We start from the raw sequence: 24356 nt of genomic DNA, 5'->3' as shown, positions 1-24356 counted from the left end.
TAGTTATTAGTTTTTATTAGAGACATATCAGCGCTAGAATAAATTTTTATTTGAAGGTCATAAAAAATTTTTTTTCAACTAAATTTTTACTAAAAAAATTTGCTGTAAAAATTTTGAAATAAATAATTATTCATATTTTAAATAAAAATATTAAATAAGGCATAAAATACATTCTTCTTATTCTTAAAAATAAGATGAACAGTTGTGATCATAAATCAACATGCATCAATATGTTAAATAATTTTCTGTAAAAAATATAAGGAAACTTTTGTTATCAGTTACAATTTTTCTAACATTTAAATTATATTTCTTGTATGAAAAAATTCAGATTAAAAATCACGTGAGTATTTATCTCACGTCTTCCCGCGACCCTACGACCATCCTCACCCATAATAATTCACAGTTCCCCCACCTTCGTTGATACTTCCGTAAACTGGAGATAAATTGAGTCGCTGAGAAATATTAACTCTATAAATTGTAAACACCGAGAAGCATTCACAAAGTTAAGAAGCACAATGAAGATTTTCTTCCTTTGTTTTTTTGCCGCTTTGGCATGTCAAGTAAGTTTCATATCGTTTTAATTAGAAAATTATTTTTCATTTTTTAGAAGGGTATTATTTTAAAATTTTAGTATTTTAGACATAAACAATATGCATGCACTAGAAATTTGCACTTTTAAATAAAAAAATTTTAATTCACTTTTTTATCATCACTGGAGAATTTTTCAAAATTAAATTATATAATTTGCTGATTAAAACGTCAATTTACGTTGCATTTATTTATTAAAAAAAAAATTTACATATCGTATAAAAATTTTCTGATGTACAATTTTTCAATCTATTATTTTCTATAAAAATGTGCATAAAAAAAGTGTAAAAAATATATTAACATTAATATATATATTAATGTGTATAAAAAAAATTTAACACAAATATTTGTGTTACACTGTAAAAAATCCGGAGTGAATTTCACTCCCATTTTACTCCCATCACTGGGAGTTCCGGAGTGAAGTAATTAATCACTCCGCGTACACTGATAGAAGGATTTATTTGTATTAAAAAAATATTTGTTAATAGTTAACAAATCATTTATTAGAGATCATTTTTTAGTATCAAACAAATATTTCTTAGTGTTTAAAATGATTTGTTTGTATTTAATAAATCAGATATTCATTTATTAAATATTAATAAATCTTTTTAAATACTAAGAAATATTTGTTAAGGACTAAAAAGTGGTCTCTAATAAATGATTTGTTAAATATTAACAAATATTTTTAACTATAAACAAATCCTTCTATCAGTGTAGGGAGTGAATCCAGAGTTTTTATTTGCAGAGTGATTTCAGAGTGATTTCGGAGTGATTTCAAATTTCACTCCGAAAAACATCCGCGTTCGGAGTTTTTAAACTAAATAAAATGAGGATGAATTTTCGTTTTACAAAAAAATATCAAAATTAATCTTTATATATATATTTCTTCTGTGCGTGTGTTTGTCACTGAACTCCTCCTAAACGGCTGGACCGATTTTAATGAAATTTTTTGTGTGTCTTCCGGTGGATTCCAGAATGGTTTAGATTCACAATTCAGTCCACGAGAAAATGTTTATTTAATAGATTTTTTATTTATAAATTGTTGTTGACCTTGACTACCCACATGCACTTTTCATATATTTTATAAATATCATATATATAAGATATATGAAAAAATTCATGTGGGTACTCAAATGAAAGGTCTCGATGAGTATAGAATCATAATGGACTTATACTTATGAAAATGTTAATAATTAACGAATGATAATGTATTTTGTTAACTAATGATGTTTTTAACGATGTAAGCTCATTCCGATGTTATACTCATCAAGAGCTTTCAGTTGAGTACCCACATGCATTTTTGATATATTTTTCATATATACATATATATATATATATATATATATATATATATATATATATATATATATATAAATACATAAAATATATGAAAAATTGATGTGGGTACTCAAGACATAGGTCTTGTTGAGTGTAACATCGGGATGAGCTTATATCTTTAAAAATATCATTAGTTGACAAGATACAATGTCATTTCTTAATTATTGAAGTTTTGAAAGATATAAGCTCATCCTGATCTTACACTCATCGAGTTCTTTCATTTGAGTACCCACATAACATTTTTTATATATTTTGTATATATGGTATTTGTGAAATATATAAATATATAAAATATGTCAAAAATGCATGTGGCTACTCAAATGAAAGCTCTTGATGAGTATAAAATCAGAATGGGCTTATATTTACGAAAATGTTAATTATTGAAGAATGCCCATTGCATATTGTTAACTAATGATGTTTTTAACTATACAAGCTCATTCCTAAAATTTCTAAATTTAAGACGTGTGTACATGACAACGTTTGTCGGGTCCGTTAGTATATATATATATATATATATATATATATATATATATATCTACATGGTTTTTTTAGACAATTTTTAATTATAATTAATTTATAATAAAAAATAAATAAAAACATTATAATAATAATTAAAATGAAATATTATTAAAAATAATAAATTAAATTTTTAATAATTAAATATAAAAAAGGTTCATAAAAATATTTTCTTTACAAAATTTATTTATTTCTAAATTCATTTATTTTGGGAGTGAATGCGGAGTGAATTTTATTATTAATAAAAATTAACTCCTTCTCGGAGTAAATATCACTCCCGCTGGGAGTGAATCAATTAAAAATCATTCACTCTTCATTCACTCCGCGTTCACTCCGCAAATTTTTTACAGTGTTTTTACTGACTGTTTTTACACAAACTAATGTTAAGGAGGTATTGCGGCAAGAAAAATACACCAATAGGTTACGGCTATTGGTTTCTTTCTCACGCACTAGTGCTGCCTTTCTTTACAAACTATCGTTCACTTACTTGCACTCACGTAAAATATCGAAAGTCACTAACTTCAAACATTTCTTATAAAAAAATAAATACCGCTCGTTTGTGTTATTTTTGATAAAAAATACTTGTTATAACTTCAATTAAATATTCTCAGTTTTAAAAAAAAATCCTAAGAAAAGTACGATTGTTATTCAATAAAATGCTCACTCTAACTACGGTCTGAATAGGGAATACATGTTAAATGTATGATTTTTAATTGCTAATATTTCGAAAATTAGCACCACAAGGACTATTAAAAAAAATTTATTCGTGTAGAGGACACTTAAAAGTACGCGTATTCAAAAATTGAAGAATATTGTAAAAAAAGCGATATTGCACAGTACCTCCTTAAATCCACATTCTAGTGTGTTGAATCAACACCTGAGAGTGTGAAATTTTACACACTAGAGTGTAATATTCTACACAAAAATTTTTACACTTTACACAATGACGAAAAATTTTTTACTGTATACATAAAAATCATTAAAACAAGCTAATTAGTAAATAATTAATTGAATAGGTGTTTTCTTTATCAATCGTGACAACGTCACCGAGCACTGATGAAGATCCAGTTATCAGCAGCATTGATGAAGCCCTTTCGGATTTGAAGAAACTAAATGACAATGTGACTAATAACAATGTTTCTAGCAACAAAGTAAAGTCGTTAATATACCGTGTTATGGGAAGTTTACAAGAAATAGTCGATCCAAAAAATATTGTCCATGATGAAGTACCATCAACAAGAAGCGTAAAATTGTCGCCCTTCAATGCAACTCATCAAAATAAATCCCTTATCAAAAAGACAACTTTCGCTGATGAAGAGAGGAAAGCAATGGAACATCGCGACACTTCTGCGAACCCGAAAAATTTCATCATCAAAAATAATTATCAAGTTCATTTTGAGCCAGAAGAGGAGGCTACTTTGAGCCCTCCTGCTGTTAAAAATAATTTCAATTCATATTCAAAAGAGCTTCACGATATTAACCACCCCCTTGTTCGTAATTATATAGAGGGAATAAAAGAAACTGTTCGTCCTAAGAAAACTCTGAAGCCTCTTCCCAAATATACTGTCGAGTTTATTAAGTCTCGTCATCCTGTTACCGAACGTTCGAGAGATTTTGATAGCTATGCCTATGATCAAGCCGATCGAACTGATACAGCCGATCGAATTGTTACAGCCAATCGAGCTGGTGCTAATGCAGCCCATCAAGCCGATCAATACGATCAATTATCCCAGTACATAAAAAAATTATCCTGGCTAAAAAATCAAATTGATCTGCTGGAAAAAGGATTTTTCCTTGATGCCACATTTGATCAAGAAATACCTGAAAAATATTTTAGATTTTTTAATCCGCAGCAGCAGCAATATTTGCAGGAATTGAGATTGCTGGACCAGCAGGAAATGCAGCTGCCCAGAGATGACGATTTCTGATCGAATTTTAGAAAAAGACGTATTGTATTTTGAAAATAAATAAATTGAAGATTAATTTTTAAAAATTTATTGTCATTTTTGCAATTTTTGTATGGATTAATTTTTTAATGAATTTTATTTGTAATAAATGTATTTATTAATAAATCCTAAAAATTGTCATATGTCACTAGATTTTAGTAACATTAGAGTAATTAATTTCATTTAATTAAACGTAGTAAGGTTAATCATTTAATATTTTTCATTTTTTTCATTATAATTGATCAATAAAACTTAAAAACAAAAAAATTTTTGTGAAAATTCGGTTCAATATTTCAAAGAATTTTAATGCCAAAAGGGCTTAAAAAAAAATTTTTTTTTGCCATTCTTTCTAGGATCGCTCGAAACGTAAAGATCTACAGAAAAAAATTTTTTGACGTACTAACGCCAAAAGGGCGTATCTTAAGATATACGCCCTTTTGGCTTTAGGAAATTATTGGTCTAAAGCCAAAAGAGCGTATAAAAAACAATCAGGATTTTTTCAAAATTTCGAAAAACAGTCTTCAAAAATGTCCGGAGAAGGACTTTTTTAAAAAGTCAACATTTTCGATGGTAGTAACTTCAAATTTTCATCATCTTGGACAGACCAATGATTAAACAAGCATATGAATTAAAAATTTTTTCGGGTACTAGAATGTTCATATTTTTTATAAATTTCTTTTTTTTCAGACGAAAATGTAAAAGATGTACGTAGAGAAGGTGCAGGAATTGTACCCCAATAAACTTTCCGTATTTTGATATTAGTTTTTTCTAGTATTTTTTAACTTCGGATTATTATAATAATTTCTTGCCCGCTATAGCTGCAATAAATGATATATTTTTGTTTAATTGTATGCTTTTAGCGCGAGCGTAGGTATGCTCTACTCGCCTAAAAATTCAAACCACCGATTCCGTTGCGTAAAATTGGAGTTAAAATCCATAATATGTCTGTATAGAATGAAAAACACCTTAACGGAAGTTAAAAATTATACGCCCTTTTGGTTTTAGATCACTAAATTTTCAGTGTTCTAAAGCCAAAAGGGCGTATAACTTGAGACATACGCCCTTTTGGCTTTGGAAATTTTATTTTCATTTTTAGGCTTAGAACATGTTTACAAAACGATTGGCACCAAAAAAAAAAAATTATACGCCCTTTTGGTTTTGCAAAGCCTGTTTCTCTGTTATAGATTTTTAATACATTTAAAATATAATTTTATATTTTCTTTCTATGGGGATTGTTTAAATTTGAGCTTTTAATATTTATATTCAACCCTTTGAGACTTCTGGGCGTTTCCTTCACTCTTGGTGAAACGCCCTCTTCTACATTTACTTTACACGCTCCCTACTCCGGTGCCCGAGGGTCACTTAGGGCCAAATCAGCGTTAAAGGATTAAAGGTCATAAATCGAAAATTTCCATTTTAATTTTAAATAACACGAAAAAAATTTTTTAAACTTTTGAAATTTATTATTTATTTTACAAGCAACTTACCAGCTAACGCAACATGTAGTAGTACATTAGAAAATTGCACATTTTAAAAAAAAAGTCTCTTTTTTTTATTTTAGTTTATTTAACAGTCGCAAAAACAGCATAGTTATGAGCGAAAAATATAATTTTTCAAAAAAATTTCCAGCTCAAAGTTTGATGTATCCTAAATTGTAAGTTTTTTTTTTTATTTTCGGCAAATTAGCGTTTAATTAACTACTAAAACAAGTTTCCAATATCGTCGGACCCTCAGTATACGAGGTCACGAAAGACGGTAAAACTTTCGTCGCGCACATTAAAGACTTGAAACCCTTTCATGAAGGAAATCCCCCGAAAGCTGACCATGGAAATCCTAACCGTGAACAAATTGACCGCGAAAACCCTGAACCGGATTTAGATGAAACCCTGGGACCGCGCCGTGTAACCCGAGCTATGGCCAAAAAGGCAAAATTAGTTTCTGCCGCCGGAGAACCGGGTTGAAAACGGAACGCCAGAAAACTGATAGAATTAAGTTGCAAATTCAGACTGGGTTAGATTGAAAACGTTGTTCAATTTTACCACCGAAGTAGCCTATCACGTAGTTTCTTAAAATCGAAATGTCTGTACGGGGTTATGAGTCAAATCACGTCAAACAAATGCCAAAGTTCTCATAGAAAATGTTAAAGTCTCATTTTGTTTTAAAAGTAACGTCAAAACTGGTCTTGCTAACGGTCTAGTCACTAGTTTTATTTTATTTAATATTTAGATTGTATAAAATGGACTACCAATTCACCGAAGAGGAGGAAATATGGTTGTTGGAGGAGATGCTGCGCAGACCACTTCACGTCGTCCTCAGCCACCTACCTGAGCCAACCACGTCCTCGAGCCCTAGCTCCGGAAAAGACACAACGGCTGTCCACGAGCCCTATGATCCGGCCAATCCCGGCTTCGAAAGACTGGATCGACTGCCAGCCAAGTCGATCACTTCTGGGACCACAACAGTAAAACAGACCCACCACGGCCCGTTTAAACGAAGGAGGCCCAAGACGCTGATCAGGCCAATCACGGCCAGCTTGCTAAAACTGGCCAGAAGGCCAGAAACCAAGGTTGACAAGAGGGCCGCCGACGTTGTCGACCCGGGCTCACGTCAAAAACGCAGTCCCCAGTCGATCGCTGCACCAACGAAACCTGCCGTGGCTGAACCAATCATCGATCCAGTTGCTGAAGTTGCTGAATTGGCTGAACCAGATATCAAACCAGTTGTCGTCCCTGATGTTGAACCGGTTGATCCGGTTATGCCTGCTGACGAACCTGGTGTTCCGATGGAAGTCGATGATGATGAACTTGGGGTACCGACCAAGGAGGATCCTGCTGCCGAAACCGCCGATGAACCAGTGAGACCTGCCGATGTCGTCGTACCTGCTGCGGAACCTGCAAATGAGAAGAAGGGATGCGACACTTTCCATCCGGGCCCACGTCCGAGACGCAGTCCCCAACAAAAAGGGCCAATTAGTCACGCAGCGGTACTGCAAAAGAAGATCTCGTTGAAAGTACCTCCAAGGCCCAGGACAGTAGCAGCCGCGGCGAAGAAATCGACGCAGCCAGATGACACGGACCAGCATAACGAGTGGGTCTGTCCGGAGTTTCCACGATTGGAGGACTACCCACAATCGTTCTCAGATAAACCGGGGGATTTGTTCACTGGGCCTCGAAAGATACAGACGCTGCTAGACCGAGTGAACGCTACCCTGACACCCCTGGAGAACGTACAAAGCCGCCTGTTTCTACCAGGACAGAAGAGCAAGCGGTCGTTCAACGCGTACGACCAGCAAGGCCGGATCTAGAAGGCCACACAGACCCGCAACCAGCTGACCCCAGTATTGAAGCTGACCGCCTACCGACTGGAGGACTGGGCAAAGAAATTCACCCCGAGGCATGAAGAAAAGTGGTAAACAGGTTCACCACTTTTCTTTCCGAAGAAAGAGGGGTATGACCTAGCCTGGGCGCAAGAGTGAGAAAGGGCGACAGAGCAAGAAGGGCCAGGCGGGAATAGAGCTCGGAGTACGCGACACGGAGGGGGAAGCGAAGACGGAATACCTACTCTTCTACTTTTATATTTGCCTAATACTTGTCGGGCCGATTTTCGACTGTGATTTATTTATTTAACGGTTTAAATAGTATCCTAAATTGTAAGTTTTTTTTTTATTTTCGGCAAATTAGCGTTTAATTAACTACTAAAACAAGTTTTTAGAAATAAAATTTGTTTTAACTATTCAAATCCTTTTTTTTTCGTTCATTTTTATTTCCAAAAGAAAAATACTAAAGTAAACTTGTAAAACGTCTCTGACGACTTAGTAATTAACGATAATTACTAAATTATAAAAATAGGTTTTTTTTTCTTTGTCATTCTCAATTATATTGATATCTAACGAAAAAAAAACAAAAAAGAACGTCAGTACTAGAACATTAAATTAATAGATATCATAAATTTTTATTTTTCATCTGTCATTACAAAAAAAAAAAAAAAAAAACAATAGTTTTTATTGACTAAGTTCTGAATAACGTTGCTACTATGAATGTATTACTAATTTGTCTGATTGTTATTGTGGTTCCAACAATACAAGTAAGTTTTCTTTTTAAACCAAAATTTTTACTAAAAAACACTCTCTTAAAATGAGTCACTAAAATTTCATTAATTTATTTTAAGAGAGTAGTGTTGAGCAGAAAAAATATGGCGTAGATTAAAGTTGAATAAATAATAATTGTTATTATTTATTCCGCTTTTTATAAATCACAGATCTTATAAAATAAAAAAAAGTTTTTTCTTAAATTAGAAAAAATTTCTTTACTAGATATTTGGCAATCCACTTCCTCAAAAAAATGAAACTCTCGCATCGTATCCCTTGATCAAGGATCCAATGAAACGGCAGATGTCAAACCTGATTGGAGATTTGGTGTTAGTTGTAAACATCTTATCTCAAGCGAGGAAAGTCAACGTAGAAGCTGCTGTCAAGACTATTAGTGACGTCGTTAATAGACACTTGGAGATAATGACTCATAATCTAACAAGCTATCATCAATATCAACCCACAACTTTTGATGATACTCCGAGTTACAGTTTTACAACTAACAGTTTTGTAACTCCACCAATCACTGTCAATAAAACCGAAGCCCCGCAGAAATTTGAAACGGACCTTGATTTTATTCTACAAGGCTCTAAACTCGAGAACGCTATTGCTACTTTTTTGAATTACCTCCAAAATAGCACTCTTTACTCTGCACCGAATATGTTCGAAGTCGCTTCAAAGGACCCCAGCATTAAATATTCAAAAATTGGATAAATTTCCTTACTAATCATATTTAAGATTTATTATTAATATTTTTTGTAAAATTGAATTTTTTTGTAATAATTTTTGTCAAATGTATTATATTATAACATATTACGTTTTTAATAAATCTTTGATGAAATTAAATGAGAATTAAATTTTAAGAATTTCTATCTAACATTTCGGATAATTTGCACTGAAAAAAAAAAGTTTTTGTTTAATTCAAGTGAACCTATTCGTTTGTTAATCTATCAAAATTAAAGCCAACATTTTATTATCAAAATAGATATTGATATTCTTTTGTCAAAAAACCAAAATTTATTTTAAACGATTCTTGAGCCGAGAAATTTTTTTTTCTCAGTGTGGCGTTTCAATTTTAAATTTTTTTTAATCAAATCATAAAAATTTATTTTTTGTTACACTCACTTGGTAAGTTTAACTTTTGATCATTGGATTGCGTTTTCAAAGCTACTGATTTTTAAAGACTCTATACTTCACTGGCAATTTTTTACGGCCTAGGCCGTAAAATATAAATCCCATTCTTATTCCCTGTACTGTTCTTATATAACCGACCAGAATTGAGAAGAACTATAAAAAGAAAAATCACATTCTAGCTTATTATTTGAAGATTTTGAGTAGCTTATTAATTTAGTTACACGGAGAAAAAAATTTTGCTATAGGAACTCTATAGTAGTTAGTTAGTTGTAAAAAGTTCCAGTAGGTTAACGTATTCTTATAGTAACAATACCGTTTGGCTCCTGCAACTCTACATCGTTGAGCTCTGAGAGCTAAACGTTATTTACCTCTCACAACTCTACAGGATCGTTCTGAGACTATAGCAAATTTTTGGCAGTCTGCTTAGTAATTTTTTTTACGATTTAGCATTGATAATTTAATGAATAAATGCGGCAGAATGAATTTATATTGCTAACAATAATTGTATATGACAAATAAGAATAGTATTATAATAGAAATAAAATAATAATAGAACTTATATTACAAATAAAAATTATTTGTAAAATAAAAATATGGTAGTCACAAAATTATCTTATTTTTTTAATTATATCAATGAATATTGGACATAAAATCACTACCGTATATGCACAAGAAAAGATAAATAAACGAAAACAAATTTTATTTTGTGTTAAACGGGGTCTTTTTAATATATTCCGATAACTTATTACTTATCACAATATATTCAACTGATAAATTAAATTAACAGTCACTGCAAATGAACCTTGAAAAACCATAAATACAAAACTGTTCGAACGAAATTTAATTTCACAAAAAAAAAACCTATTTCCTTAAATAAATAAATTGGGAACTTAATTGTCCTCATATATTTTTAATAATATGGATGAGTAACAAAATAATTCTGTTTGTCATTTTAGAAGGTTATGAAATATGTCAGCGCACTCGACTACTGCGCAACGTAGAGCGCTCCCAACTATACCGTTTGGCTCTGAGAACAATCCCGTAGAGCTCTGAGAGCTCAACAACATTGAGTTATCAGAACTAAATAACATTTTGTTACTGTAACTCTACAACGAACAGTGAACTGTGTCTAGTTGTGGTAACTCTACAGTTACGTTACCAGAACGAAATTTTTTTTCCGTGTACTAATCATTGAAAAAAAAATTAATTTGAATCAAGAGAAATATTTTTGAACCAAAAAAATAATTTTTCATATAACCTGCATTGAAAATGTGAGTTTCAATGCCTGTTGAGCCAACCGAAACTAGACAATTTCAGACCAATGCGACTGTGCCGGGCAGGTATCAATTATTTTTTCCCGGCGGACAGAAAATGACGATTTTCTGTCCGCGAGGTGAAGTTGCAGCTTTATTTTCAATCCTATCAATTATTTGTTTATTTTTAGTATATTACACATATAGGGCAGTAAAATAAGAAATGTCTCAGATCACATGTAATTGTTGTCCGAGGCGAAGCCGAGGTCAATAAACATGTGATCTGAGGCTTTCTTATTTACTGCCCGTGGTGTGTATACTATTTTTCTCCTCGACGGAGGCGGAAAGCGGCATTTTCGTTTAGCGCAGCGGGAGGAAAATTGACGCTTTCCGCCCGGAGGTGAGAAAATACCTTTATAATTGTCATTCTAACCGTTAACTGTATTGACATATCATAATTCTGTTATTAAGCATAAATAAGAATGATAAAAGAAAACTTGTCAATTTACGAATAATGTTTGGTAAAAAATAAACTATTACTTTCTATTTTATTATAAGTTTCATAATAAAATGGTATTTTCGCTGTTCGTCTGAAACTATCTAGTTCTGGTTGGCTCCAGACATTGAAACTAGCATTTTTAATGCAACTTATATGAAAAATATAATGTGTGACGCGGGATGAAACACGATTTCAGACCGAGTGATGCCAGCCCTCGCTTCGCTCGGGCAGGCAACTTCACTCTGGTCTGAAATCGTTTTGTTTCATCCCTAGTCACACAATATACTATTTATAACGCAGATATCTTTGTTAAAAATAATCCAAAATGGTGTCGTATTATTAATAAAAGAATTTATAAAAATAATGTCAATTTTAACGACCTAATCATTTTTATCGTTGACGTCATTGAATGAAATGCGTCTGTAGAATATTTTTAATACCTCGACGAAGCCTAATTACTTTAAAAATTAAAGTTCTTAAGTTGTGTTTCTATACATGCAGCAGTTAGACGTTTAAAAAAAAAGAAATATAAATTTATTATTATTCGAAACAAAAAAAATTGTGACCATGAAAATTTTACTGTGTTGTATTTTGGCTGTTATTTCCGTTTCGCAGGTAAGTTTTTATAAATTATTTTTATATTTTAACCTTATAGGCCGAATTTTTATTTAAAAAAATTTTTTTTAGCAGGCAATGGTCCCACTCGAACCGCAACATCCTCGATCTAGTGGGTACATTGACCAAAATAGCGCACCTAATCAGAAAACCAGTGTACCGAGTGACAAATCAGATCAACCCGTGGGAGAAAAATTTTCAAATATGCTCCAAGATTTGACTTTGTACTTAAAATTCTTGGAGGGAGAGTCTAATATTGATGTACTTTCGGCACTATCTGTAGTGAATGATCTGATTGAAATTCATTCAAGTAGAATTTTGAGTTCTATGGGCAATAACTTGGATACTGAAAGCAAAAATAGAAAAAACAGAGCAAGGTTGCCGAAAGTTGAAAAAGATAATAATTTTATTCCGGGTGAAACTGAGTTGACTGATACTGTTAGTAATCTTCTTGGAAGTTATATAGAATAGGGTGAGAAGAAATAATTATAATTGCTAAGTTGTGTGTACATCGATTGTTAATAATAATTATTATTATTGCAATAATAAATAAACTATTGAATTTTTTAAAGGAAATTTGAATTTTAAATTATTATTTGGCGCTAAATTATAATAATAGGGTTTATTATTAATTTCATCCGACATAAATTTTTTTTGAGATTTCATTTTAAAAATTCGACAAATAAATTTTGCAAGTCATTAAAAACAAAGATTATTTTTAAAAAATAATTTTGAGAAATAAGAATCAAGCCAGGAGTCGAACCTGGGTCTCTACGATTATATGTAAGGTGCTCTACCATTTAAACTATCATAAAATTAATTTTAATTTCATTGAGTTAAATTTAATTGTCACCTAAATAAATGATGAGAAAGATACTTATTAACTTTAAGGTGTATAATTAAAATTTGTTAAATGGCTTAAGCTGGCTTAATATAATAATCCTTTATTAAAAAGTTGATGTGACGTTTTCATTGTTGTCGCTTTTCGTTGCTATGGTGATCACTTTGGCAATGGTTACTATAACAACGGTTACCATGACAACGGTTACTATGACAATGATAACCATAGCAACGGTTACCATAGCAACTGTCACCCTGGCAACGGTTACTATGGCAACGGTTAAATATTAAAGAGTTAAATTTATAAAAATATTGATTATTAAATTGTCGATAACAAACATTTCGACGGAAGCACGCAAAGTGCGTTTGATTTTCTAGTAATATTACAATATATGTATCGAGCTGATAATGTAGCTTCATTATTCTTATAATTATTTACCTTAATTTTTGTTTTATTCTTATTACAAGTATATTTACCAATCATTGAGAATTTACCTTAAATTCATTTATTATCTATCATATCATTACTTACTTTTATCAGTTGTTTTTACTACACTAGTATCAATCATTGTTTAACTAAACTTAATAGAATGTTCTTAAGACCGTTATGAACACGATCGTTTTAAACTTATAAGCGTTGTTGAGTATTAAATTAATATATTTAATTCTTCAAAAATAAATAAAATGTTAACTAAATTTTTATGTTTAATTTATTTTTCCGTCGTTTGTAATTTTCAGGTAAGCTTTAAAATATTTTTAAACTCTTATTAAATGAATATTTGACCTTGAATCACAAAAAATTAATTTTTCAATTAATACAGCAGGTTTTCGCGGAAAAAATTTCGAATGTAACCAATTTAATCGCTCTTACATCAGTCATAGAAGAAAAAACTCACCAATTGAATTCTTCAAAATTAACTTTTGAATACGACAAATATATCGACAATGAATTCTACGATTTTGAAAATTCGATTCTCAACCAACTTCCTATTACAGTTCGGTCAAATTATGATGTCGAAGATAATTCTGATGAAAAATATCCCAAAGCAGACTTAACTATGTTAGATGTACCTGCGATCACTCCAAGTTTCAAACTTTACAAAGATCAATCCGGAAAATTAAAGGAAAGAAAGCCTATAGACATTGTTAGGCAGAGCACAACTAAAAGTCCAGCGGAAAAAGTTGTTAATATTTCAAAAATTAATAGTGGTTCTGTTAATTGTAGTCACTTTTTTGTTACTGTATTTTGTGGTATGATTACGAGTTGTTCTTTTAAATTTTTTCGACGTATTTTAATATAATAAATTTTTATAGAAAAAAAAAATTTATGTATTTTTTTTTTATTCAAAATTTATAGAATTTCCTAGTGTTTAAAGTTGAATGAAAAAAAAGGTTGTACGGTAAAAAATTTGTGTTAAAAATTTTTGTATCAAATACTTAACACTTTAATCAAATCAAATACTTAACACTTTAATTACTTTAAAGGGATGAATAATAGATTCTGGGTTTTTATTTAAATTTAATAAAAAGATTTATTCATTAATATTTATTTTGTTATCTAAAGAATTTTTCTTTACATATTTATTAATTATAAAAAATTCGAGTATGATTTTATTGCATTTTTTAACGATTGTAAAATATAATTCGAGTGTGATCATTAAGTGTCTCGTTCGACTCCTGTAAGAGGCCCAGGGAATTTCCCGTAATTAGTTTGGGCCCAGGTACATTTAAGAGATTAAATAGATAAATGGGAGTTTTGTTATACGTAAGCAAACTCACTTATACTTAAAATAAAAAAATACTTAAGTAATGACAAAGAATATTAGATAAGAAGATTTATTTTAAACCAAAAGATTTTAGAGTAACTTAAGTACAGAATTTTGAGTGTTGAGACAAATATAATAATAATATAATAATAGTTTCTTTATTTAGCTTTAAGCTACAAATATATACAATATAAAAATAAAAAATTTTATAAAAGATCTTAGATCTTTTATTACAGATCAACACTTGCTTCCCGTCTACATTTTAAATTTTTCCTTCTCTTATTTCTTCTCTTAACAATTTTTTAAAATTTACTAAATTTCTTGCATTTTTTGTGTCTATATTTAACTTGTTAAATAATGAAAAACCATACACATTTATTGTTTTTTGAGCACTCACAGTTCTTGTTCTTTGTACTAGTAGTCTATTTTTATATCTTGTATTATAATTATGTTCATTATCAACAATAGTTCTATTTAAATATTCTGGTAACAGATTATTTTTCATCTTAAATGTCTAAATGAATTTTAATATTGCAAGTTTTAAATAATTTTTAGATAATCAAAATTAAATATTAAATGAGAAATGAACTTTACGAATATGAAACAGATAAAAAAAATAGAACTTGAAAGTTAAACAATTTAAAATAAACAAATATTAAATAATGAAATTCTAAAATAATGCAACACATTTATAAAATGATAAAACAGAAGTATTTCTACAAATAAATAATTAAATTCAAAAAACGTAAGAGATGCTAGAATCAAGTACATATCTATTTATTCGATTTAAATAAATAAATTATTGTTAAACAGTACAAATGTACTTTATCTTTGCCTTTGTCTCTTTCTTGGTTTAAGAATTCAGGAAAATTTTTTCAAGTTGAATAATCTTGTAGGCCTGAAGATCTTACTTTTTAAATTAAATATCTCACAAGCGCACCAAATGATTTTGAAGAAATTGGCGGCCTCTGACTCAGTTTTCTAAGCATTCATAGTTAAATTATGCCATCAAAAATAATTCGAGAATAAATTCGATGTTATTTGAAAAACATACTTTTTTAAAATAATTAGTGAACTGTTTGATTAAAGAACTGTTTAGATTTTGGAATTGATCGTTACATCTGTTTAAAAGCTGTTAAAAGAAAAAAGTTATTTTAAATTTATGAGGAAGTCTAAGATTCGCTGAACCTTATCGAATGACGCGATTGTCGTTCAAATCAGTGGAGTTGCTCAAAAGTTATGAGAGGTTTACACACACACACACACACACACACACACACATACCCTGATAGAAATCCTCGTAGGAATATTAAGAGCTACTTCCTAAAACCTTAAAAATGTGGAGATCAGATTAGAACTTGATTTTCGAAAACTGGCATGGAACCAATGACTTCCCGATTTTTTTTTTTTTTAATTATTTATTTGTAAAGAGAGAACTTAAAAATTTAGAAAAAAAAATCTTAGATGTGAAAAAAAAAATTAGTACGATGCACAATGACGATAAAAATTACTGCATAGTAAAAAATTTTTCGTCAATGTGTAAAGTGTAAAAATGTTTGTGTAGCAAATTACACTCTAGTGTGTAGAATTTTACATTCTCATGTATTGAGTTAACACACTAGAATGTAGAATTAACATTAGTTTGTGTAAAAACAGTCAGTAATACAAATATTTGTGTTAAATTTGACGAAAATTTTTTTACTGTATACCAAAAAAATTAAAAAAAAAAAATTTTTTCGTGTTTTTTAATTAAAAAAATTTTTTTCCTCTGAAATTGTAGGAAATGACGTTAAAATATATTTTAGAAAGCTAAAAGAGCTTTTTGGAAGAAAAAATTTTTTTTACGAAATTTTGGGGTTACCCTATTTTGCCCCCTCCCCCCTCCCCACCCCTAAATAATATTATAATGACATTCTTTGGAAAATCGTAAATAAAACAATAATTTTTAAGGCAGTACGTTCAATTTTTTAAACACCATTATTTGCACCTAATTACACTGAAAATGCATTAAAGAAATATCTTATTTAATAGCTCTTAAAATTAATTTCCAAGTATCATTATCGTTAACATTGATAATTATTTTGAATTACAGCCAACAAGCGAAGTGTTTTTGTACTCCTGTAATCTTGTTTTTTAGTTTTTCAAATAATTCAATGACCTCAGTCATTAATAGCTAAAAATCAATTACAGTTGACTACGTCGGAACTTTTAATTATAACGTAAGTTAGTACGTGTGAAATTTTTTTTACATCCACGTTTAGTTACTCAGAAAACAACGTTGAAACAACACAGCGAAAATGAATTCTGCGATTTTTTGTCTGATTTTTCTAGCGAGTTTAACATCTCAAGTAAGTTAAATATATTTTTGTGTTATGAAGAAATTGCTGAATTTATTTTTTTTTTATATTTTCAATGTTCTGTTAGTCCATTGTTTTATATAATCGTTTTTTGTTACTATAAAATATTTTTCATGGAATACGCAATTGAAAAATCAGAATGTTTCTTCACTATCAAATATAGATTAAAATTTTTTCTCGCAAATACTCACATATTAAATTATTACTAATAATTAATGATTAAAATAATCCGAACAAAAACAGTTTCACTGTAAAAAATAATAGTTTAAAAAAACTAAAAACACGCTTTTTATAGAAAACCAAACTAAAAAATAGAAAATAAATTTAAATTAAGAATAGTGTTAAAAATTTCAATAAATATAAATTAATAATAGTGTAAATAAAAAAAATGTATTTTATTTTAAAAAAAGCGTGAGGTGCATGGTGTCAATAGTTATAAATATTTTATTGACAGATATGAGTAGAGTGATTATCATTTTGATAATATCTTAAAAAGCACCCCACGCTTTTTTAAAATAAAATACATTTTTTTATTTACACTATTATTAATTTATATTTATTGAAATTTTAACACTATTCTTAATTTAAATTTATTTTCTTTTTTTTAGCTTGGTTTTCTATAAAAATCGTGTTTTTAGTTTTTTTAAACTATTATTTTTTTACTTTTTAGTTTGATTTATTTATAAAAGCGTGATTTTTTAGTTTTTTTAAACTATTATTTGTTGATTATCAAAAATATTCAGGCGCGCAAATTACCCACGGAGAGTTACATACTGACATACTGACATACTGACATACTGACATACAAGTGAAGCTAATACAAAATAATTATTTATAAATATTATAAATACGGGGAATCAGAGTTCGATTTCGGAGAGCGAGCCTGAGAAACGGCTACCAGAACCAAGGAAGGCCGCAGGCGCGCAGATTACCCACGGAGAGTTACTGACATACTGACAAACTGACAAACAAACAAACTGACATACAAGTGAAGCTAATATAAAGCGTGTAAAAAAATCGCGCCAAGTCCATGTTCATAAGACTATTAAGAAAAAAAAAATTTGTTTTTTTCTTTACAAAAATATATAAAATAAAAAAATCCAAGTAACCGATATGATTGTTTATGATTTTCGGAAGTTAAAAAAAATTTTGTTACAAATTTAAAAATTAAAGAAAAAATTTGGAACGTATTTAGTGTGCTCGGTTGCAAAATATTTTACATTTAATGAAATTCGTAAAATCTATTTACTAGAACTTTAAAAAAATTGAAATACACAATGACGCACACCAAGTACGTTCCAAAATTTTTTTCTTAATTTTTAAATTTATAACAAAATTTTTTTTAACTTCCGAAAATCATAAACAATCATATCGGTTACTTGGATTTTTTTATTTTATATATTTTTGTAAAGAAAAAAACAAATTTTTTTTTTCTTAATAGTCTTATGAACGTGGACTTGGCGCGATTTTTTTACAGTGAAACTGTTTTTGTTCGGATTTTAGTATTTTTTGTAATTATAATAAAAATTTACAATTGGTACCAACTTAAATCTGGCGTTGGTTGCATTTTTTATAGCAAATTATCCCCTTGAAACTACAGTTTATGTAAAAATAATTCCAGCGCACCCTGGCGGGTGTAGATGCAAGCTGTGAAATATCCACAGATTCGGTAGAATCTGGCGCCAAGTTCCGTTCAAATCCGTTGTAAACGGAGCGCCAGACTACCGACTATGTTTACTGTAAGCAGAACGGTTTTTTGAGGTTGCGAAATTTTATTTAATTCTACGGTACTTTTTTTACCCAATTCGTTTATCATAACAGTGATTCATAATTTATTTCACCGTATTAATTAATTATATTCACTTATAATAATTTATTTACTTGAAATTATTAAATTTTATCATCACATACTATAGCTCGCTCAGAAATTTCGATCCAGACTTTTTTTTGATGGAGAAAGGTCAGCGCCACAGACTAGATAAAATAAAAATGTGTAGTAATCCTCCTATAGATACGCAACTACAGTTAAAAAAGTAATTCACAGCTTACATTTACGGCCGCCAGGGTGCACTGGAATTATATCTACATAAGCTGTAGCTTCAAGAGGATAGTTTGCAGTAAAAAATGCTGCCAACGCGAGATTTAAGTTGGTACCAATTGTAAATTTTCATTATAATTACAAAAAATACTAAAATCCAAACAAAAACAGTTTCACTGTAAAAAAATCGCGCCAAGTCCACGTTCATAAGACTATTAGGAAAAAAAAAATTTTTTTTTTTTTACAAAAAGATACAAAATAAAAAAATTAAAAAATCTAAGTAACCGATATGATTGTTTATGATTTTCGGAAATTAAAAAAAATCTTATTGTAAATTTAAAAAAAAAATTTTAGAACGTACTTGGTGTGCGTCATTGTGCATTTCAATTTTTTTAAAGTCCTAATAAATAGATTTTACGAATTTCATTAAAAGTAAAATATTTTGCAACCACGCACACTAAATACGTTCTAAAATTTTTATTTAATTTGTAAATTTACAATAAGATTTTTTTTAATTTCCGAAAATCATAAACAATCATATCGGTTACTTAGATTTTTTAATTTTTTTATTTTGTATCTTTTTGTAAAAAAAAAAAAATTTTTTTTTTCCTAATAGTCTTATGAACGTGGACTTGGCGCGATTTTTTTACAGTGAAACTGTTTTTGTTTGGATCTTTTTTTAACTGTAGTTTCCCATCTAATGAAGGATTACTATGCATTCTCGAATTATTTAGTCTGTGGCAGATCACTTTGCCCATCGAAAAAAAGTCAGGATCGAAATTTTTGCGTTGCTATAGTTTGTGCTGATTAAATTTTATAATTTCAAGTAGATTAATTGTTATAAGTGAATATAATTAATTAATAACAGTCAAATAAAGTATGAATTACTGTTATAATATACAATTTAGGAAAAAAAAGTACCGTAGAATTAAATAAAATTTTGCAACCTCAAAATAACCGTTCTGCTTACAGTAAACACAGTCGGTAGTCTGGCGCTCCGTTTACAGCAGATTTGAACGGAACTTGGCGCCAGATTCGACCTAATCTGTGGATACAATTAAAAAATCATTAAAAACTGAATTACGCTCCAATAATTATTACGAAATAAAATTTATTCTTATAGTTTCTAATCAAAAAACAGTCTTGTTGAAAAAAGTCTATAAAACCTGTTCAAATTTAGTGTCTAAAAAAAAAATTGTTCAAGTAATTGCAATAAATTTTGAACCAACTTGTAACGTCCACGTTTTTTAATCAAACTTATTCTAATAAATCCCCGGCTCGAAATTTGCTCGCCGGAGTCCAGGGTCATAAACGGGGATCACATTATAAATAACAAAATATAAACAAAACACTTGATTTTAAATAAATCAAAGAAAAAGGAAACCTCTTTATTGGCCTGATCATGTTAATAAACGATATAAACAATATAAGCAAATTGAACAATATAAACAATACATTAGAACACTCTTTTCACACATATTCACGGTTCAAACTCAAAAACGCGGTCTACAAAATACTAACTAGTTTCCCAAACACAATTCTTTCAAATAATAATCGTCATTTCTTTCATTATCCATCCATTCGCTTCGTCAAATTCACAATTCTTTATTATTTCAATCGCAATTTCTTTCATTATATATCCATTCGTTGATTTCCCATACTAAATCTCGCTTGGGACTTATAAAATTTTCGCTTACCTAAATTATTTCTTACAAAATAATAATCGTCATTTCTTTCATTTTATATCCATTCGCCGCTTTCCCATACTAAATTGTTCTCGGGAAAGAAAAGTTCTTACCGAGTAATAATTTGTTATTCTTTTAATTTCTTTTACAATTCGTTTCTTTTGCTCGCTTAATTCGCTTGGCTTCAAAATAATTTTTCACACGCTTAATTTTTTAATTTAATCATAACTTTGGTAACAACAATATATTATTATTAACTAAATGAATACAATAATTAAATAATAATCATAATAATTGTTTCTATTAATATTTAAATAATTAATAAAAATAAACCAAAATACTCAAATACAAAAAGTAAAATCTGGGTCATAAACTTTTGCATGATTTTTTTTCATATTTCATAAGTTCATTGAACAATTTATGATAACATAATAAGTAATAAATTAATTTATCATTACAGGGATGTTTGGCTAGATTTAAACCCAGTAGTGCTTTCGATCAACAACTATTACTATCAAAGGCGGAAAGAGATTCACTAAGACCATTCCGTCAGTTGGCAGAGATAATTACAAGCGAAGAATTGGACAAAATACGCGCTGAAATCAAAGAAATAAACAGAAACTCGTATCTTATTACAAAAACATTCCTTTACGTCATAAAAAATGCAACCAGAGATGTGACTAAAGAGTTAATGACTAACCTCACGAAAATAGAAGCTGATTCGAAAGCCAAAATGAATCAAGCCAGCGAAAGTACATCAGGATTCTTCAATCGTATGATAAATTCTGTCAAAGACCAGCACATCAAGGAGTTGATTGACCAGGCCGAGCGTCTCAATGGCAGCTTGGAGGCCAAAGCGGCCAGCCTGCGACAGTCGATTGACCAGAAAATCGGCGAGCTAAATGCCAATTTGATAATTGTAGTGCAAGATGCTTTCAAATCCGAGTCCGCTAATTACTGGCGCCAAATAGAAGAACACCAAATGGCCAAAATCATTTCGGAAGCTCGGAGGGGAGTAGAGGCCCAAGTATCCGCATTTATGACCCAGCAGTTCACGGACAACCTTCAGAACTATGAGGCTCAGCTGAAAAGACTGCAGCAGACTTATGTTGACGAGACGAGCAGGAAAATTGGCGATCTTGAGGAGAAGAAGAACTTGTATGCTCAAGAACTTAAAGACTTGGCTGATTCGTTGAAGTTGAGCCTTGAAGCTGCTAAAGAACAAAAAGCGTTGCAGCCTGATCCTGTTGAGGGAGCAGAAGCTAATCATGGTCATGATACTAATGCTAATCTCCCTGATCATGAAGTTGTTAATAATGGAACTGGTTCTGGAGTTGTTGATAATGGTGCCAGTCATAATACTAATTCTAATCCTATTAATACTGGAGTTGTTGCCAATGGAGCTGGTTCTGGAGTTGTTAATAATTCTGCTAGTCATGCAGTTGTTGATAATGGTGCCGGTCATAATACTAATTCTAATCCTATTGATCCTGTAGTTTTTGCCAATGGATCTAGTGATGGAGTTATTAATAATCCTGCTGGTCATGAAGTTGTTGATAAAGATACCGGTCATAATACTAATTCTAATCCTATTGGTCCTGTAGTTATTGACAGTAGAGCTAGTGATGGAACTGGTGATAATCCTGCTGATCATGAAGTTGTTCCTAATGGAGATGGTCATGAAATTGACGCTAATACCGTTGGTTCGAAACCTTATCTTGGCAATGATGTTTTTGAAGCTGATATTGATAATTCTGCTCCTGAATATGTTCAAACTACTCCAACTTCACCAATTATTAAAACTTTTACAGAATCGAATCCACTTGAGCAAGTACATAGCTTTTTCGATCAAGTCCGTAATAAACATCAGTCTCAAGCTCGCTAAATTCAAAACATTGCGAAGATCATAGTAACTAATTTAAGCAAGCTATCGACTGCTTTATGGTTTTATAAAGATCCTACTATACTAATAAAATTTTTTAAAGACTATTATTCATCAGTATTTGAAATTTTATTTAAAATTTCCCTTATTATTAGTACCCACAAAAAATAACTTTTTTGTGTTTCTAACATGATCAAAAATCGGCTGCCCAATTTTAAGACACAGTAACTGCAAAATTTTTTCTAGTATCGCTGCATTTTTTACAACTTTAAGACCTTAATTTCAAGTATTTTTTGCTAAAAATATTTACATTCAAGTATTTTCTATTCATAAATCAAATTTTTCATCAATTTGCAAACTTTTTTTTAATAAGAAAAATTGAAAACAATTTTGAAATGTTAGTTACTGTGTTCTGAAATTGGGCAGCCGAAATATCATCATCAAATTTTTGGACTAAAATAATTTTAGTAGGGAAGCCTGGGGCACGACGGCCCCCTTAAGTCGGTTTTTTCTTTTTGTGGCTTTTAATCATCAAATTCATTTATTTTCCGTCTATTTCGAATGAATCAGTCGAAATTTTGCAAAAAATCGAAAAAAAATTTTTTTTTTCTCTGGGACACGACGCCCCCTCTCCAAAAAATCATATAAAAATTTTTTTTTTTACTGAAGCCATTACCATTTAAATCTAGAGATTCTTCTCCTAGAAAACGTCGTCGAGGGAAAACCACGATTCTTACGAGTCTTGAGTATCGCCGAGAACTTTTAAACAAATAAAAAAAAAATAAAATCAAAACCAAAAAATTAAAGAAAAAAACATTTAAAATATAAAAATGATGATTGCCATTGTCTTTATTGCAATGAACATGACTCAGAATCTATAGAGTCTTGGATTCAGTGAAAAAATTGTAATAAATGGTCTGATGATTCTTGCGCAGGTATTGGCCGAGATTATTCTGACGAATATATCTGTGATCATTGCGTATAATCGTATAGTCATTAAATTATCGCGATGTGATTTCTTAATTATCGAACATTTTTATTTCAAGTTTTATTCAAAGTTTAATTTTTGTTAACATTTTAAAAAATTATAATAAATTTTACTGTTTAACTGTTAATTAGTTTTAAATAGATAATAATTAATAATATAATTAATTTCTTTTATTGCACACAGAGGTTTTAAACCTACGTACAAGAAAAAAAAAGAGATGTTATTTAATAGCAATAAATTGGTTACATTAGTTTACATTGAATAAAATCACATGTTGAGTTTTCAGATTGAGCTTTTAAAATACGTAATATCTTGAACCAGACCTTTTTTTTCTATATTTTTATCAAGTCAAAATTAGAAATATGAATTGCGTAGAGTAAGACATCCTTGGAGAAATTCAAATAAAACTTTGAAATTGGGTTTCTGCCTGGTGCAGAAGATACCGTGATCAATAATTAATAATATAGTTATTACTGTTTTAATTTAAAAAAACTGTGTTTTTAATTTTTTACAAGCAATATAATTCAACTTTTGATTAAATTTTTCAGTTCAATTAAATTTTTTCTTATTCATTTTACCCAAGATAAATACCATTGACCTGAAAAAGCCTAAAATAATAAATTCTTTAAATTTATCACAGTTCGAAAAAAAAAAAATAATTTTTTCGTTACAATTTTTTTTTCGAGTGGTCCATTATGCCCCACATATCGTATATTGGCCCAAAATATCATAAAAAAAATTATAGAGGTCATAACTTGACAGAAATTGAAAAAAAAATTTTTTACCAAATTTTTGAGGGGGGCCGTTGTGCCCCAGGGGGGCCT

The 24356-nt window shown here is 29.9% G+C and overlaps 4 protein-coding genes across 6 annotated transcripts; all 4 read left to right on the top strand.

Annotated features, from left to right (window-relative positions):
* The first annotated feature begins 452 nt into the window (after positions 1–452).
* LOC123261627 lies at positions 453–4429 on the top strand. The gene is made up of 2 exons (XM_044723324.1): positions 453–560; positions 3459–4429. Exons 1-2 carry the CDS (start codon positions 516–518, stop codon positions 4368–4370), a joined length of 957 nt encoding a protein of 318 aa, XP_044579259.1. The 5' UTR covers positions 453–515; the 3' UTR covers positions 4371–4429.
* Positions 4430–8327: 3898 nt separating this feature from the next.
* LOC123260448 lies at positions 8328–9189 on the top strand. Its single transcript, XM_044721548.1, has 2 exons — positions 8328–8471; positions 8701–9189. The coding sequence occupies exons 1-2, from the start codon at positions 8421–8423 to the stop codon at positions 9187–9189; spliced, it is 540 nt and encodes a 179-aa protein (XP_044577483.1). The 5' UTR covers positions 8328–8420.
* A 2596-nt stretch (positions 9190–11785) lies between these two features.
* On the top strand, positions 11786–13695 carry LOC123261629. The gene is made up of 3 exons (XM_044723327.1): positions 11786–11976; positions 12052–12448; positions 13641–13695. Exons 1-2 carry the CDS (start codon positions 11929–11931, stop codon positions 12445–12447), a joined length of 444 nt encoding a protein of 147 aa, XP_044579262.1. The 5' UTR covers positions 11786–11928; the 3' UTR covers position 12448; positions 13641–13695.
* A 3051-nt stretch (positions 13696–16746) lies between these two features.
* LOC123261626 lies at positions 16747–22611 on the top strand. Of its 3 annotated transcripts, XM_044723323.1 has the most exons (4): positions 16747–16930; positions 21123–21923; positions 22092–22212; positions 22321–22611. In XM_044723323.1, exons 1-4 carry the CDS (start codon positions 16880–16882, stop codon positions 22545–22547), a joined length of 1200 nt encoding a protein of 399 aa, XP_044579258.1. In that variant the 5' UTR covers positions 16747–16879; the 3' UTR covers positions 22548–22611. The 3 variants fall into 3 exon arrangements, with proteins under 3 accessions (XP_044579258.1, XP_044579257.1, XP_044579256.1); XM_044723322.1 differs by lacking the exon at positions 22092–22212 and having other exon boundaries at positions 21123–22083; positions 22300–22611; XM_044723321.1 differs by having other exon boundaries at positions 21123–22212.
* Positions 22612–24356: the final 1745 nt, after the last annotated feature.

Source organism: Cotesia glomerata, linkage group LG3 (assembly GCF_020080835.1).
Source record: "Cotesia glomerata isolate CgM1 linkage group LG3, MPM_Cglom_v2.3, whole genome shotgun sequence".
Lineage (NCBI taxonomy): Eukaryota > Metazoa > Arthropoda > Insecta > Hymenoptera > Braconidae > Cotesia > Cotesia glomerata.
The sequence above is the reverse complement of the archived record's forward strand: the minus strand, read 5'-3'. Positions and strand labels throughout refer to the sequence as shown.

Bases quoted from the DNA above. Each gene is read 5' to 3' on its own strand.
- LOC123261629 (XM_044723327.1), top strand. From the start codon at position 11,929: ATGAAAATTTTACTGTGTTGTATTTTGGCTGTTATTTCCGTTTCGCAG. The intron at 11,977-12,051 runs GTAAGTTTTTAT...TTTTTTTAGCAG, and splicing joins CTGTTATTTCCGTTTCGCAG to GCAATGGTCCCACTCGAACC.
- LOC123261626 (XM_044723321.1), top strand. From the start codon at position 16,880: ATGAATTCTGCGATTTTTTGTCTGATTTTTCTAGCGAGTTTAACATCT. The intron at 16,931-21,122 runs GTAAGTTAAATA...TTATCATTACAG, and splicing joins TAGCGAGTTTAACATCTCAA to GGATGTTTGGCTAGATTTAA. The intron at 22,213-22,320 runs TTGTTGATAAAG...CTGATCATGAAG, and splicing joins TAATCCTGCTGGTCATGAAG to TTGTTCCTAATGGAGATGGT.
- LOC123261627 (XM_044723324.1), top strand. From the start codon at position 516: ATGAAGATTTTCTTCCTTTGTTTTTTTGCCGCTTTGGCATGTCAA. The intron at 561-3,458 runs GTAAGTTTCATA...TTAATTGAATAG, and splicing joins TTGCCGCTTTGGCATGTCAA to GTGTTTTCTTTATCAATCGT.
- LOC123260448 (XM_044721548.1), top strand. From the start codon at position 8,421: ATGAATGTATTACTAATTTGTCTGATTGTTATTGTGGTTCCAACAATA. The intron at 8,472-8,700 runs GTAAGTTTTCTT...TTTCTTTACTAG, and splicing joins TTGTGGTTCCAACAATACAA to ATATTTGGCAATCCACTTCC.